The sequence below is a fragment of the Ammodytes marinus genome (assembly GCF_949987685.1).
Source record: "Ammodytes marinus genome assembly, chromosome: 11".
Classification (NCBI taxonomy): domain Eukaryota; kingdom Metazoa; phylum Chordata; class Actinopteri; order Uranoscopiformes; family Ammodytidae; genus Ammodytes; species Ammodytes marinus.
This window is the reverse complement of record NC_137215.1, coordinates 6,359,021-6,376,307: the sequence shown is the minus strand read 5'-3', so window position 1 is coordinate 6,376,307 and position 17,287 is coordinate 6,359,021. Positions and strand designations below refer to the sequence as shown.

The 17,287-nt window shown below is 41.3% G+C and overlaps 1 protein-coding gene across 1 annotated transcript in view; it reads left to right on the top strand.

The window, feature by feature from the left end:
• LOC307257720 (apoptosis-stimulating of p53 protein 2-like) overlaps positions 1-15,539 on the top strand; it is a 32,822-nt gene extending 17,283 nt beyond the window's left edge. The window contains exons 7-20 of the mRNA XM_080037018.1: positions 437-611; positions 1,000-1,181; positions 1,324-1,488; positions 3,281-3,328; positions 4,379-4,562; positions 6,992-7,120; positions 7,646-7,767; positions 8,249-8,633; positions 10,226-11,055; positions 12,270-12,407; positions 12,742-12,875; positions 13,161-13,327; positions 13,586-13,785; positions 14,210-15,539. Coding sequence (XP_079893144.1) covers positions 437-611; positions 1,000-1,181; positions 1,324-1,488; positions 3,281-3,328; positions 4,379-4,562; positions 6,992-7,120; positions 7,646-7,767; positions 8,249-8,633; positions 10,226-11,055; positions 12,270-12,407; positions 12,742-12,875; positions 13,161-13,327; positions 13,586-13,785; positions 14,210-14,251 — 2,901 coding nt within the window. The 3' untranslated portion in view covers positions 14,252-15,539. The remainder of the gene's footprint in view (positions 1-436; positions 612-999; positions 1,182-1,323; positions 1,489-3,280; positions 3,329-4,378; positions 4,563-6,991; positions 7,121-7,645; positions 7,768-8,248; positions 8,634-10,225; positions 11,056-12,269; positions 12,408-12,741; positions 12,876-13,160; positions 13,328-13,585; positions 13,786-14,209) is intronic.
• Positions 15,540-17,287: the final 1,748 nt, after the last annotated feature.

The following is a 17,287-nucleotide window of genomic DNA, read 5'->3' as shown; positions in this document are numbered from 1 at the left end:
CTTCCTAACAGCCTGCAGGAACAACAGCTGTTATACAGTCAGCACCTAAAACATCTTAGTGTGTTGTTTACTATCAAGACTGAGGACACTTTATGAAGGCAAACTTTTTTTAATTAGTTTATAATTACAGACAGGGAGGTGCTTTTACACTGTTAATATCAGATAGATGACATAAAACAAGTGAAAGGGTATAATTTCTTTGGCTCCCCCCTCTCGTAATCCTTAGCTGCGGCCCACTTGACGCCCACAATCAAACCCTGACGAGGTTTAACAAAACGGTGTACATTACACATAATACATACAAAACACACACAAAGAGAAAGCGGAAAAACAAAGAGAGGGAGAAAGAAGAACAAAAAAATAAATAAGTAGAAAGTTAACGTGGATGTGTTTTGTTTGAATGTGTTTGACCTTTGCCCTCCCCTTTGTCTTCCAGGAGCAGCGTCTGCGCTACCTGAAGCAGCAGGAGCAGCGTCAGCAGCAGCAGGCCTCAGAGCAGGAGAAGCTGCAGCGTCTCAGACAGAACATAGACAACCAGGAGACCAGACTCAAGAAGGTCCGGGCCCTCAAGGGCTCCGTGGAGCAGAAACGCCTCAGCAACGGAAAACTGGGTAAGCTCAAGGACTCAGGGAATGTTTAGTGTCTTTCTTTCCTGTTTTTTTTAATAGTGACGATGCAGTTTTACATAGTTCCAATACAAAGAATGCAACTGATGTGCTGCACAGGGAGTATATAGCTTTATCTTATGTACAACTCTTGTCCCAATTAGGGCAACTTAATTAAAATACTAGACCTTTGATGATTTGATATACTATAACCATAATACAATACAGAATACAATGAACTACAAATACCACAACACATACTGGACTATGTCACCACATTATACAACAAACAATCATAACTTCAGTAGGTTACACTAAGCTTATAATGGATGCTGGTTTGTTTTGCTTTTAGCCAGATTTTGAACTTTTTCTGATTTTTCTGATTCCTCTCCAGTGGAGGAGATTGAGCAGATGAACAACCTCTTCCAGCAGAAGCAGAGAGAGCTAGTGATGGCCGCCTCCAAGGTGGAGCAGCTCAGCCAGCAGCTGGAGCTGTTAAAAAATGGCAAAATGGACAATTACCACGACAACCAGGGCTCTGTGGCTGAACTAGACCGCCTCTACAAGGAACTACAGGTGTGCAGAATTATTTTTTTACCAAATAAAATTTCCCGCCAAAATAAAATTATTCTCCAATTTCAGTTCTTGATTAAGATTGATCACACATATTGAACCATGCCCTCTCTGTGTATTATGTCTTGTTGTTCTCGATGGTCAGCTGAGGAACAAGCTGAACCAGGATCAGAACTCTAAGCTGCAGACACAGAGAGAGAGCCTGAACAAGCGCAACATGGAAGTGGCTTCAATGGACAAACGGATCAGCGAGCTGCGAGATCGCCTCTGGAAGAAGAAAGCCGCTCTGCAGCAGAAAGAAAACGTACCTGTGAGTATTATCACAACAACAAACAGAAAACACATAACCTGATACAGAACCCCAACACTTACAGCATGAGCTTTTATGTTTTGAGGAAAGAGTTCACATAGCTTTGATTTGTTATTGTGACTTTCTCAAAATGTATCCGACCACTGTTATTCATATCTGCAAAAAGGGATGGACATGGTTTTGTTCAGAGCTCCCTCTAGTGGCCTTATAGTAAAGTATTTTACCTCCGGAAGCCTCAGAATTCACTGATGCAAATATAAGGCTCCTTAACTTCACTATCTTCTGTGTGGAAAAACTAAGAAGGCGTTTTCTCCTTTCTGAGTTTTTCCATTCTTTGATCTTGTCCTGATTAGCTGGAGGGCATTGGTCATTGTTTTGATCATGTCACAGAGTTACATCCGAATACACTCTTAAACTGAGCCTGTGCGTGTGTTATGAGTCCCATTTGGCCAAAAACAACTCCTCAAGTCATCACAGACAGGCAGGAATGTCAGGGGAGATGCTATCTATTCTGGCTGTACTCATGAAAGAAACAGGAAAAGGCAAATAAGTTGTTTACTAAAGGCAAACGGCCATCTTGTTGGCTTCCCAAGAGACAATTTCTAAACAAAAATACATGACAAGATTTCATCACATATTGTAGGCTGAATCAGTAGGCTGAATAATCCAGTCTTTGTACTGGCTCTAATGTGTGTTCAGGATTTGGCTCTGAGCTGACTGTCTAGTGTCTACGCGCCTCTGCTCCTCTCTCTCCTTTCCAGGAGTGTCAAGTGTTTTGAAAACAGGTTGCCATGGGACTGTAAAAAAGAGACAACGGACACATCTATTTAGGAAGGAAAATATTCACTCCTTGAGGTTGAAATGCTTTTGTCGGGAGAGTAAAGGATTTAAGAGTGGCCAAAGAAAACAAACTTTCTTATTGGATGATGAATGAGTTTGAGGTTTTTTCTACTCTCTCCTCCATGCAATTTAAAACATATATAACATATATTTATTTATTTGTTTGTTGTTAGTACAGAAACAGTGCCCAAATTAATGTCAATTGCACCTGAATTCATAACTTTATAATGCAATCCGCAGAGTGCATCTCAAATGTTTTGTCTGTGTTGTAGGCACCACAGATGTAGCCTGTAACGATATGCACTGTGCAGCACGCAATGTTTACTGAACAAATGCAGTGTACATGATCTCAAGTGGCCTATATGTTAAAAGATTAATAATAAATATTATAATGGAGATTGAGCATATTCATCTGAAGTGCGCCTGAAAGCTTTTAGAAAAATTAGCAACTTACAAGATAATTCAACTTCACAGTAGCAGATTCCTTTTACATATATAATAAAATAGGGACAGAACATAGAAAGATGTGTTTTTGTGTTTCTGCATCTGTACTTGTATGCGCGTGTTTGTGTGTCTGTATGTATGTCTGTCTGTGTCTGTTTGCGCTTGTGTGAGTGTGTGCATATTAAGAGATGAAGGCATGAATAAGCCCTAGTGAGGAGGTGATTTACCCACAACCTGCCCAGAATCGTAATGACTGGGTCTTTTTCACACCAGCACAAAGACACACACTCCATCCAAGCTGCTTCTCTCCTCCAACCAAACAGCAAGCGTCCTGCTGACATCACCCAGAAAGCACAAGGGTTTTTCTAAGAACTGCCAGACTAGAGTCATACTGCCCCATCTCAGTTCAGGAAAGCCTTAGAACAGGCCGATATTAGACTTTTAAAAAAGGGGATTATTTGGTATTTTGAACTGCTGTTGCATTATTTGTGCTTTTTGTTTTTCCAAGAATGGCTATCCCGTTAAAGAGAGGGCTTCAAAAGACACTCAACTTCAGGTAACTAAACTAGTATTGAAGAATGTGTGTCTATTTCTTTCTGATCTGAACTCTTGAGTATGACATGGCACATCGCATTCCATTCATTGTTTTCTTGCTTCAGACCCTTGATGGGCAAAGTGAGCCATGTTCATCTTGTTTTAAAGAAACGTCTTGATACAATGTCATCGCATTTGTTAAACGTTAGTTTCCGGGGGGTGAGCTATATTTTGAAAGATGGTTAAAAAAAGATAGATAGAAAGCTTATCATTCTGTTGGGTTTGAAACGTATACAGGCACGTATTATCTTATGAATTTACGACAACATTTTTATGATTCAAATCAAGCTTTCTGTGGATTTTACATCATCAGTCTAAAGTGGACAGCCCATTTTGAAGATACTGAATTTGGGCATGATAAGGTCAAAGCAGGGCTCAGAGGATGTTGTTCTGTCATTCCAACGTGGACCTCAGAGAATGTATCCAAATTTTGTTGATCTCTCCATGACCTGTCACAAAGCTCCACCAGCTAGTTTAAATTACCGCTTGTCCCAGACTCCACTTCACAGTTAACCTCAACCCTCAGAAGTATCTCACTGTAATGGCTATTCTGCTTACAACACCAAAAAATAAATGAAATTTTTTTTAACACTGCCTTACAAATCTGATAACACTTCCACACTAACCATCATAAATCATCAATTTGAGATAACAACTTGGGCGGGCCATGTGGTTAATGAAATTGAAATTATCTGGTGCCCCCCTCAGGTCAAAGTTCACACTATTGCCTCTTTATCTTCCCACTTTTCTTTTTTATCCATGATACATTCTTTTTAATGTTACGTAATGGAAATAACACTTTCAGCCTAGTTCATCAGGGCCTCGCAATTTAATTTCAGCATTCTTTCGGTCATTTCATTACCAGAACATCAGATAAAGTTTTTAGTTTCCATTTAGTCATTTATGTGTTTTATTTGTCTACATAATGTCTACTGTTATTCAAGACATTTTAAATAGCTTTCTCTGATCCCTAACAAACAGCCTCCTCTGTCCCCCCTCTCTGTCTGTACAGCTGCCCAGTGAAGGCCCAGCCGCTCAGCAGTCAGGCCCGTCCCGTGTGGCGGCGGTCGGTCCATACATCCAGTCGTCCACCTTGCCCCGCGGCCCAGTGAGACACGACCTGCTAGTGAAACCAGCAGCTTACCCCGACGGCACCTCCACTCTACCCACACACGACCCACAGGGCAAGGCAACAGGTGAGCAATCAGAGCATTGCACTTGGGCACTGGTGTCGTTAAAACACTACCGCTTGTGTCCAAAGGTGCTGCTAGAATCAAGAACAACTGAAAGCTTGCAGAAACTTTAACGTAGAACTTAAGTCAGCTAAATTTGCCGATTGCTGTGTCTACAATAAGTCACTTATCGTAAAGAAACAACTGTTCCTTGTGTTTCTTTGTGTATTTTTTTGTCTTTGAACTCAAATTTGACGTGACTACAGCAGAAGCAGAGGATTGTGGGACACCTGCTGGTTGTGATGTCACTCTGAGCTCAGAAGGTAGCTAGCTATGGTGTGTTGTGTGACATAGTATTGCTGAGCTTGAACAACACAATCTTTTTTCCACCTCTTGACATTTTTCTGAAGAACTTTTGATGTGTTTTGCAGTGAGTGAAGTGAAACAGTGTGGTCTCTGTGTGCCATATAGCAGCTAAAATGAAACTATTCTTAGCTGTGAGTTATTTATTTATTATTTGTCATTTGAAACAGGCAAACTGTTTCAAATGACAAATTCTATTCAGCCTTTAGTGGTTAGCGGTCAGTCCTGACTTTATTTCATTTATATTGCGCACACACACACACACACACACACACACACACACACACACACACACCTGCTGACTTAAGAAGTTACTTAGACAGAATGACGTCTTTGTCCAACAAAATAAAGACCAAATAAAGGCAGGTATTTCTTCTCTTTTTCCCCTTTTTTCAAGTCAAGTTTGAGGCATGGTACAGTGGTAGCTGCACCTCCCTCCACAGACTGCTGTAGCATGTGTGCTGTGTGTTGGAGGGGAACAAACTCTGACCTAAACCATTGACAAAGCAGAGTAACGTATCCCATTTAGAGATGTTCTTTGAGCCATCCTCTAGCCTACACAGTAATTCTGTCTCACGAACTCTATCTCCAGACTCGCTATCTTAGCCCTACAATCAGTCCCCCAGTGGATAGTGGGCCAGCAGTGCACTTCATGCTATAAAAAATGAATGATCCGACACCAAAATTAGAAAATTAGTCATTACCAAACAACAGCAGAAGGCCCCCCTCCCTCCCTCCCTCACTGCCTCTCTCGCTTCTCATCAGCCCAATGTTTTCCTATTTAAAGCAGTTCCACATACGGGAAGGAAAAAGTAACGGGCCTCTCGCAGTCTGTCTGTTATGATGTTGCACGCTATTATTTCTGCATGCTGACTTGATTTGCAGTGTGGTTAGAGGAGAGATAGCGATGGGCGGGGACGCAGTGGGATCTGCTCTCGTAAAACGCCCATTCTCAGTTCCTTTCTAGCAGGGACGTTGTGCTTAGTCTCGGGCAGGCTCCAGGGGGGGGTGTGCTGGTCTGTGTGTGTGGCCCCTGAGGGGGGCCCCGTCCTGGGCCTTGGCCTAGAGCAAGGGGAGATCTGGAGCTCTAAGGCTATCTTGTTTTTTTTGTCTTTTGAATGCATCTTCCTCAGAAGCCATGTTCTTACTTAAGCCTCTGAAAGAGCTGCGGGCAAAGAGAAAAGGTACACTTGTTTGTGTGTGTGTGTACGTGTGTTTGTGCTTCTCAACGGCTTTGTTTCCATGTGTTTATTTTCTTAAGAGTGATTTTCTATGGATATATTATTATATGATATATTATTTTCATCATTTCCTTGCTGGATCTCTGGTCTGGTTTTCCGGTTTTACTGCTGTTGTGCGTGCGACTGTGCGTGCCTGTTGTTGTTTAGGAAGCGAGTGAAAAGCGTGTTCGTTGAGCTTTTCTCCTCAACTATTCCTCTGCTGCTCTAAATGGGTCAGTTGGAACAAACAATAACCTTCAGTTGAACTGACATTCTTTGGGATTCTGACCAACCTCATCACGTCTTGTTCACAGAATGTGTGAGTTTGTTGGTGTACACCCCGAGACGCAGCATTTAACTTCAGTCTTCAGGGCACTATGATGGAAATCATCCCGCGCTCACCGTCTCTGATGTGATGCTAATCGTGATGGTTGCGGGAGCCCCACGCTTTTGTGGCTGATCTGAGTGTGGATGTCTGAGCACATGCATGGCCCCTGGGTCTTCCGTTAGTCTATTTAAAAAACCCACAAATGATGAGTAACAAGGGAAGAAAAGGCTACAAAATCCACCTTTCTATTACAGAAATCAAAGTTTGTTCTGTGTGACTGTTACACACACACAACACACACACACACACACACACACACACACACACACACACACACACACACACACACACACACACACACACACACACACACACACACAGCTCTGTGAACTTTTGTGTGTATCTGGATAAATTATGGTAGAAGCTAGTTTCCACTGAGTGAATTTGTGCTTTCTTTAATCTTTCATTTCTATGTAAGATCCTATGCTTACATTTAAAAAAAGCCTCTCTTAATTTTATTTTTTTGCCTTCTCTTCCCCCAGGCCTTCAGTCATCTAAACTGGCAGACTGGAGCTCTTCAAACCCGGAACCCAACAACAACACCAACGGTCATGGTCCGGCTTCAACACTGCCACGAATGACCTCACACTCCAACGCTAACACAGAACAAGGTAAGAAAAACACACACGTCATGGATGCTATCATCACATGCACATACAGCGTTTCCCCAGAAAGTGCACGGTCATCCCTTCCTGTAACTGTGAAAACAGTAGCCGTTGAAGCAGAAGCTGTCAGAGGGCCTTTTGTTCTCTCCTTTCACAAGTTACACTGTGTCAGAACATTGGATGTAACTGATTACTGCCTCTGTGTGTTCTGTTTCATTTTGTATTATTATTATTATTTATTTTTTCCACAATATATGTATGTATTTTTTTTAACACACAGACCACAGAAATCAGAAAAATTAATAAAAAAAAATTAAAAACTGTATTATATTATTAGAATTATTTTGTCTCTTGGTAATTTGATTATAACCATTGATAACATAGTTTGGATTATTCCTATGTTATTGAATGTTAATGTATTGTTATATGATGCGCAGTGTTGGCATTAATATTGTTTTTATTACATTAATAATAATAAAATGACCCTCTCAGAGCATGGGATGAAACTGATTGTTGTGCTTGTGTTCATAGATGAGACGGAACAGAAGAGGGACAGGAAGGTGCGGCCATTCTCCATGTTTGAGCCGACGGAGGTTCCCGCCACGACGCTACGGAAGAACCAGAGCAGCGACGACCTCGTCAGGGACGCTCAGGTGAGAGGAAACAAAAACACATCACCTGCACGCTAACAGGAATAAAACTGTTGTCGGAAATGAGCAAACATTGAATACACAAACAGTTGTTTGGTCGCAGTATTGCCCTAGCTGGAGCTGCGTGCATCATAAACTGCATAATGTCTTTGTATCCGGATGAAGTAAGCATGGCAAATACAAACCTCACTGGAAGGACAATAATAACTTGGAGAATTGAAACCAATTCCTGCAGACCTCTCTCAATGTTTGTTTAGTTTCTGGTTGGTAACATCTACTTATTCTACTATTTACCATGTTACGGTACATTGCCTATAGCGCCTTCAGAGCACACTAGTGTAGTTTATCTGCTCCAACCACTTGATGGAAACGCTCCTGTTTTTTTTTTTTTTTGCAAACTTTTATTGAGTCACTCACTTTACATTTAGATGGAAACCCAGCTACTAGTGTCTAATTTGGTCTCTCTCTCCTCTCTTCTCTCCAGGCGGCTCCCAAGGCTCCAGTCAAGGTGCCCCCTCCCGTCCCCACCAAACCCAAAGGCCCCAGTGTGGTTCCGTACGGTAAACCAGGCCTCAACACGGGCACCTTCCCTAAAACCAAGCCCCACAGCCAGCAGCAGCAGCCGCCCCAGTCTGCCCCGGGTCGGTCCCAGCTCACCCCCTCACAGAGCCAGACACTCCCCTTACCCTCCAAACAGGAGCTTCCACCTGCAGCAACGGTACGGCCCTTCACCCCCGAGCTGCCCAAAGACATGAGTAAGCCCCAGACCTTAGCGGCCAGCTCCATCTACTCCATGTACACGCAGCAGGTCGGAGTGCAGGGCGCACTAAGCCGCTCCCAGACCCGCACCGGCAATGGGTTCGTCAGTGGTAAGGAAATTCATGGTTAACTTTCTGATATTGGTGTGTGAATATTGTTTTTTTGAAGTGACACGGGTGAATGTGGCCACTTGGCTTTTGGTGACTAGATAGTGTAGTCAATAGTAGTTTGAACCCATCCTTTCCCTTTAGTCACTGTCTAATGCTTAACCTTACACATACATCACCAACACAACACATCATACACACCACTTGTATATAGATATGGTGAAGCTACTTGCAAGTGACAAACATGTCAACAACAAGTGCATTAAGATAGATTGCAAGTTCAGATGAAAATATGCAGTTTGAATTTAACATCCCTGTTACTCAAAATCAAGAAGCATCTACGTTTGCCAATCTTCAGGTTCACATGTCAGCCTCTGAAGTAAGTATGCTTTTGTGTGGACATAAAATTTGAGGACAAATGCCGTAAACAAAAACATAAAAACAATGGTATGACTGTTTAATCTCATCATTAAAGTCTATATATAAACCACACTTACAAAAATAGTACGGTCTCGTGTCACTCGAGATATAATCACTGTAAGGTCAGTCTGACGTTCTCAGCACTCACTCACTCTACAAGAAAACATTCACACACCACTGACTAGGAGAGCAGCTACAGAAGCTTCGCCATCTGTTACAGCTTCCGCTTTCAAACGCAGTCACAACCAGACCTGCTGCTGCTTTTTCTCTGGTACTTAGTCTTTTCTGAGGGTTTTTATGTTATCCTCACTAGCTGTAAAAGATGAATAGAATAATTTAGTAAAAAGATTTTATGAAAATGGGAAATTAACTTGATTTAAAGAGGGAGACCTCTTCTTGACAGATGGTGGTATAATATGACAAAAAAACATTTTTTAATTAATATATATGAGTCTAAATAGGCATAGAAGAGCATTTTCTGATTTCATTATCGTTAAGTAGGCAGTTTTTAAAATCTCTTAAGGTTCAGAGATAAATTACCACAACAGCTTTTCAGTGTGCATCCATAATTGATATTTCAATCAAGTGAATTTTCTTGAACAATGTTTCCTTGAAGCAATAATCTATATTTAATACAAGAAATGTCATCTAGTAGCCGGTTAAGAAACTGAAAACACAAGCAGCACCATCATGGAGGAAAAAACATCTAGTGATAAAGTGCAAAATGATGTTCTTTAGGATTATTTTCTGCTTTTCTCTCGTGCTACTGAACTCACAATGCTCTCACTCACTGGTTAAAGGTTAAGTGATGTGCAGTGGGGAAGCACGCTTCGCTAAATTATTGCGTTGTTAGGAGTAGCTGTTAAAAATGTATATAAGAATAATAATAATAAGATGAATATTAAGTATGCAGGATAATAACATTTCTAAAAAAAAAACTTTTTCGGGAAGGTCATCTTATAGAAACTAGTTAGAACATTTTGTTTTAACATGATAAAGTGCAAAATGATGTTCCTTAGGATGATTTTCTGCTTTTCTCTGTTGCTGTACTCACACACTGGCTGGTTATGAATTACATGCAGCATGTAACTATCAGCATAAGGGTATTCATTTAGCTGTGGTGGTATATTTGTTGAAATCACAGTCTTAATGCTTGTTTCCCTTCTTTTTCATAGTATACGGTAAACCAGTGATTCCCGGTGGAGGCCCCTTACATCCGGAGAACCCCTACCAGGACCGGCGCTCTCCTGGCCTGGAGTCTGAGGTGGACCACAGTGGAGCCGTCACCATGGCACCCAGCTCGTCTGAGAGCCCCCAACCCGAAACCGAACGCACCCCGCGACCGCTCAGCCCCACCAAGCTGCTTCCATTCATATCCAACCCCTACAGGCACCAGAGTGACGGAGACCTGGAAGCCCTGAGAAAGAAACTGTACAACGCCCCACGACCCCTAAAGAAACGCAGCTCCATCACTGAACCAGAGGGACCCGCGGGACCCAACATTCAAAAACTCCTCTACCAGAAGACCACCCTGGCTGCTATGGAAACTATAACCACGCCGACCACTCCCCCCTTTGCTGATGACGCAGAGAAGGCTGCGGCGGAGGTTCAAAGCACTCCAGAAAACCACTTGTCAGAGGCAGGACAGACTCTCGAGGGAGGCCAGCTCCAACCTCACATCCCAGGCTCTAATGTGCCCATCCCTGCCCCTAGCGAACAGACAAAATCACCGTCAGTTATGCCAGAGAGGGAGGAGATCGTCCCCCCTCCTCCCCCGTCCCATCCAGCGCCCCGGCCCAATGACGCTGTGTTCCCCCCACCGCCCCCTGCTGGCCTGGAGGACGCAATGCCCAACCTGCCCCCTCCCCCTCCAGAGGGCTTCCTGGAGGAGTTCCCCCCCTACCCTCCACCTCCGTACCCCAGTGGAGCGGAGCAGGACAGCCTGGGAGAGGACACCTTTAACATGAAGGCACCCGAGGTCACGGGACAGGTCACTCTGCCACCGGTATGTTAAACACCAGCTTAAACTGATGAGTCACAATTAGTTTGTGGCTCTAAATGGTTTTGTTCATGTTTTGGTGTTTTTTTTCATTGTCTGTAAAGATCAGTTATGCCGAGTGATAAAGATTGTTCGCTTTCTTAGTTCTCACCAGATGCGAGAATTATATATAAGTTGCAAAAATGCTGCGGCATACGAGACTCATTCACTGATTTATCAGATGTGTCTGGGACAGGAGCAGTAACGCAGTTCCTGAACTGCTCTATAGAAGAAACTACAGGAAATAAATCTTCTCCCTCTTCCCATGAAGCATAGTGTAGCTGGCTACGGGAGCTACTTTAGTCCAAAAACACTGAGTTTTCTTGGAAGTGTAACAGAGACCACCCATTCAACAAGGTCTTGGTCCGCTTTGTGGTCCAGTTTGGGTGCTGACCCGGGTACCAATACTGTTCTCACCTGATCAAATGAACAGCAGATGTGAAAGTGCAAAGTGCCCTCAGTTACTGCAGTCCATATTGATTTACACTGTTTGATTTGAGCTGCATTTGGTTTTAAATCCCGTCACATGTTTGTTTGTTACTTTTACAGTGGCAGGTCATGAGTTACAGTGAGTTCATATTCTACTTTCTAATGAGCTGCTGGTCAACAGCAGTGACCTGGTCTGATGTTATATAACTGAATAATCCCTATCAAGTACCACTATTGTTTCTGGAGTAAATAGGCCTTATTCTGCTCACAATAAGCCGAACCCACCCAACTTTCCCTCTATTTATTAGAGGCATGTTGTGTTGAAAGTCAACACCAGTTTACATGTTCTCAATGTTAAGCTCTTAGTGAGACTCCTTAAGTGGGTCTTATGGTAAGGCAACATGTTTAACCCTAAAAAGGCCAAACCAATAAGAAATAACATTGTTATGACCAATTTGCCCCTCCTTCCCTCTTTTGTCTGGTACTCATTCGGTTGCATAATTATGTTGTTTGTGACATGAATTGCTTTCTTACAGTGCTGTAAACTGGATTAGCAAGGCACTAAGATCTGGGAAGCAAGTCGCTCCTTTGGTCGCAGTCTAGATTGAAACCTCACAGAGTAGACGCTTCCACCTCATCAGGACAGACTTTCAAAATTAGACTTATTTTTTAGTTTTACATTTCTCTTGTCCGTGTTGTAATGGCTGTTTGAAGATCATTTTTCTGACCCACGACCATGATTGTGTCTGTAGGGAAAGAGGACCAACCTGCGTAAGACCGACTCCGAGCGCATCGATCACGACATGAGAGTGAAGTTCAACCCGCTGGCTCTGCTGCTGGACTCCTCTCTGGAGGGAGAGTTTGACCTGGTCCAGAGAATCATCTATGAGGTAAGGCTTTTCTAATATAATGTGTTTATTTTTTAAATTCTTATTTATCTGAATTTTTTTTTTTACTTTTACATTAAAAACAATATAGTCTGCCAAAGTCTGTTGCCTCACCCGTCATCTTCAATGTACTTCGAACACTGATGTTTTTTGCAGTGCACCTTTTGCGTCATGCTGTGTGTTTTATATTTCAAATGGTTCGTCATTTTTTCATTGCTGTTGGAATAAACCAACTCACTGTCACACAGTTTAGCATTTTACTCTCTAGTCTCTGAAATCTGCTGAAAGTGAGACCACTCAGCACTTATGTTTTTCCACTTTTTGTGAATCATTTCAGGTGGAGGATCCCAGTCTGCCCAACGATGAAGGCATCACCGCTCTACACAACGCTGTCTGTGCCGGACACACAGAGATCGTCAAGTTCCTGGTTCAGTTCGGAGTCAACGTCAACGCTGCCGATAGTGACGGCTGGTAAGTTCACGATCACTGCTGACGTGTGTTCATGAAGGATTCTTTCTAATTACTTTACAAGTGAGATTATTTTCAACTCAAAACTGGACAATTTTCGGAGCATAATCCTGCATTATGAGCAGATTGACAACATTAAATCATTAAATTAAATATTTTTTAAAGTCTTACTCTATTGATTTATTGTGTATCTTACTCAATTTCAAAATAAAATTCACTTGGACTTTGATAGTATTGGTTAGGGCTTGTCTTCATACTTCTCATCTCGTTTTCCTCTCTCTACCATAGGACGCCTCTTCACTGCGCTGCCTCCTGCAACAATGTGCAGGTGTGTAAGTTCCTGGTGGAGTCGGGCGCAGCAGTGTTTGCTATGACGTACAGCGACATGCAGACGGCCGCTGATAAATGTGAAGAGATGGAGGAGGGCTACACCCAGTGCTCTCAGTTCCTCTATGGTCAGTTTTATTATTTTGATATCTTTGTTTTTTTTTTGTTAAAGCTATAGTGCGTAACTTTTTCATGTAAATAAATCATGTCAAAATTCATGGGGGCGACAGAAGTTAAGCACTATAGCTTTAACTGTTATGTGTTTCATACTTGTTTCTTATTTTCTTTTTATATTCTCCTATCTATTTGTTTCTAAACATAACTGACCATCCTCAAAATAAATTTGCGCTGATTGTGTCTGTTATTTTAAATCCGTCCCCCCTCAGGTGTGCAAGAGAAGATGGGCATCATGAACAGGGGCGTGGTCTACGGCCTGTGGGACTACAACTGTGAAAACTCAGACGAGCTTGTGTTCCGCGAGGGCGACTGCATGAGCATCATCCGCAGAGAAGACGAGGACGAGATAGAATGGTGGTGGGCACGCATGGGCGACAACGAGGGTTACATCCCCCGTAACCTCCTAGGGGTGAGTCAAGGGTCACTAACTGTGTTTAAATGCTTAAATTCCCACTAAAAATCTTCTAACGCACATACATGTTTTTACACTTGCTGAAGGTGTTTTTTGACTTGTGCGGGAAAATAGTGAATGCGCAAAATGATAAATGGAAACCCATTTGTTGAATAAGTTCTGTTGTAGCAAACATTGAACTCACTTGACTAAATCAGCTGTTGCCATACATTGCCTATAGCGCCATCTCCTGCCAAAACTAGTGTAGTTAATCCGCTCTAACCACTTGATGGAAAGAAAATTGTGAACTTTCAAAGGATTAGATTTGCATTTAGATGGGAACTTAAATACTAAAACTGTAATGATGAGATAGTTTATTTTATTGTTGAAGCATTTTTGCACAAATTTGCATTATTGACATGTTTTTGTTTCTTTCCTACAGCTCTACCCCAGAATAAAGCCAAGACAGCGAAGCCTGGCTTAAATCACAAGGATCCATGCACATTCCAGACTGCCAGAACTTTCCAACTAACACACACAGACACAGAGACACACACACAAACACACATACACCCACACAGACACGCACACACCACCCAACACACCACCCAACACACACACACACATGCTTTAACCAACTTTGGGAAGAGAAGGACACTGCTGAAATGAAGAGACAAGGACAGACCAAACCATATGAAGGATGATGAACTATGAACTCTTTCTGGCACTTTTTATTCTGTATCTACGTCGGTGGGATTCTCCCTCACTTACCTTTTCCAGGCCGCGCTGTGCCCTGTGTACTTAAAACACTACTGGCATTGTTTCTCCTCTATTACCACTGTTTTTTAGTTTTTTTTTGTAATTAGTGTCTGAACTCTGAAACTGTTTCGAAAGTGACAAAAACTCCAATGATGGGATGTAAATGGAACAAGCAGTATTTCTATTGCTAGAAAGTGATTTTTACACTTTTGAATAATTCTTTAAAAAAAAAAGTGGTTTCATGGGCTACTGGTTGTTGATTTTTTTTGAACACACACACAGATGAGGCGGATGATAAAAATGCTCTGTTACAATGACAATCTTTAGGGGCTTAATTTTCTCATCATCTGTATTGAGTTGACTGGGCCTCTGTATTCAGTTGTGACCAGCACTGTTCTGGCTAAAAGAATTGAAAAATGAAATGATTGGTGGAAAAACAAGGTGAAGTTATTTGATTGATCTATTGCTGTTCATTCTGTGATCTTTAAATACCCAGCAAAAGGCCACTCTGCGTTCCTGCGTTGGCACGAGGTTGAGTTGCCATAGATACTGTGTATACTGTGTATTTTTGTCACAAAATCTAGTGAAATGTTACTGTAGGAACAATGCTGTTATGGAAATGGACTATCAAACTCTTATGAGGCTTTTTGAACAGGACGGAGATGTCATGCAGTATGAATTAATATTTTCTATTTCAGCGTTCCATGACAATACAGTAACGTGAGAAGGCAAGCCTTACCAGAAATTAAGCAATACCAGAAACTTTGTCTTTTTGTAGTAATCAGTAAGAGATGAAACACTATATTGTAGCGTCGACCAGACGACAATTCAAAAAAGAAACAGAAAATTAAAGGATGGAACTTGTACGTTATGAGTTTCCACAACTCCTCACATATCTCTGTCAATGCAGATGTATATTTATTTTTGTTACCTTTTTTTTCTTTAGCCCTTTTGTCAGAACTATAACCACAAATGTAATGTAGTATTTCAAACATTTACAATAAAATACTTTGTACTCAGTTCATATGGTCTTCTTGTTTCTAACAATAAATGCAGGCTTTTTTTGAAACCAAGATAAAGGTAAGTACACACCAAACTAAAATGTGTTCACTGAGACTGTCTCTATGACTGAGCATGCTTTTTGTATTGATAATTTGCTGCCCTCTTCTGGACAGGAGTTGACACTTCCTCGTCTTGGAGCAATAATCCAAATATGGTAAAGAGTTTTGTGGTGGAAGCAGGTAATAAATTCCCTTATAAAATCTTGTATAAGTGACGCAGTAGATAAAACCTGATTCAGAAAAGCGATCCAACTTGATTTTTTCTTCTATAACTTATACGGAATTAATTCATGAGATACTGAAGTGTGTTTTTGGGCAATCCATTTAGGACAAGAGCTTCTTGTAGCCTATTTGATTTGATTGTAATGTGTGTGTCGTTCATTTTCTCCCCTATGTCTTCTGGGCATGATTTCATTCAAAGCATTAGAACAACAAGAACTTGAATTACAATTCAGACTTTAATCTTGATAAATGAGCGTGTGAATTAGTAGTGTTGTCATTGATGAAATAGATGAAAATGCATTAAAGAAAACTTTCATTAGTATTTTACTTCACCAAAACAAAAATTATTGCTGAAAAAACACTTTTTTATTATTATTTCAAAAGATGTTTTAAGTAAAGTTAAAAAAAAACATTGTTATTGTCATCATCGTTATCGTCATCTTATTCTATAGCCATTTTAACTAGGCTACCAATTTTTTATTGCTTAGCATGCATTAGTCTCCGCATACATTTTTATTTCTTCTATGATGCAATCAATATAAAGCACTTCGAACTACATCTGATTTGTTTGAAAGGTGCAAGCAATTTAAATTAATGATGATTTATGTAAGTCATATAGGCTATCTACATATCAATAAAATAAATATCCAATTTCCAAACGCATTTCAGGCACCACTGTTTCTATGGTAACCTGCTCTAGTGAAGGCCCTTTGCTCAAAAAAGCTTCCGTGTAGTTGTGTATCCTTTTATTTGTGAGTTTTATGGGTTTTAATACAGCTGAGTGTTTTAGACAGAACCCCCTTACGCTGCACAAATCTCCTGCCGAGCTGCAATAAGGACTTCGGATAAAAGGGGCTGAATTCAAACTCAGCAGTGCCCATCGAACATGACTTACTGCATTCATAATTGATGGCCTGCTTGCATTCATAATGGATTAAAAGTTCTGTAGAATGAGAATAGAAGTAGCCTGCGCGGAATCACTAGCAGCACACTACACTTTGTGTTGTTATGAGCAGTGTGTAGCCTACACATACAGATAAAGGCCTTATCTATATTGTCTAGGCTATAGGCTACTGTTTCTTTGTGCAATATAATGACTTTAGGTCTATATCCCCCTCTGGGCATGTTATTTAATTGAGTTTGTGTATCTCTAGGGATGGGAAAAGGGGAGAGTGATGGCGCTGGCTTTTATTCATTAAGTTTTGAGCCCCTGTGTACATAAAATCTACATTTACGGGGATATGAGATGTGCTGCAATATGAATATCTCCCAATCTAGAAGTGGAAAATATAGTATTTTCACCCAAGGGTCAGGGTAAGAGAGGACATTCTTAGATTAGGAGCAGCAGGTGGAATTAAGTCTGCATGCCTGGTTGTGAGTAATGTGAGTCAGTCTACCACAACCGACTCAAAAGGAAAAAACACTGAAGCAAAAGCTGCAGCAGCATCTTTAGTTTGTATTTTAAACATCTGTTGTAT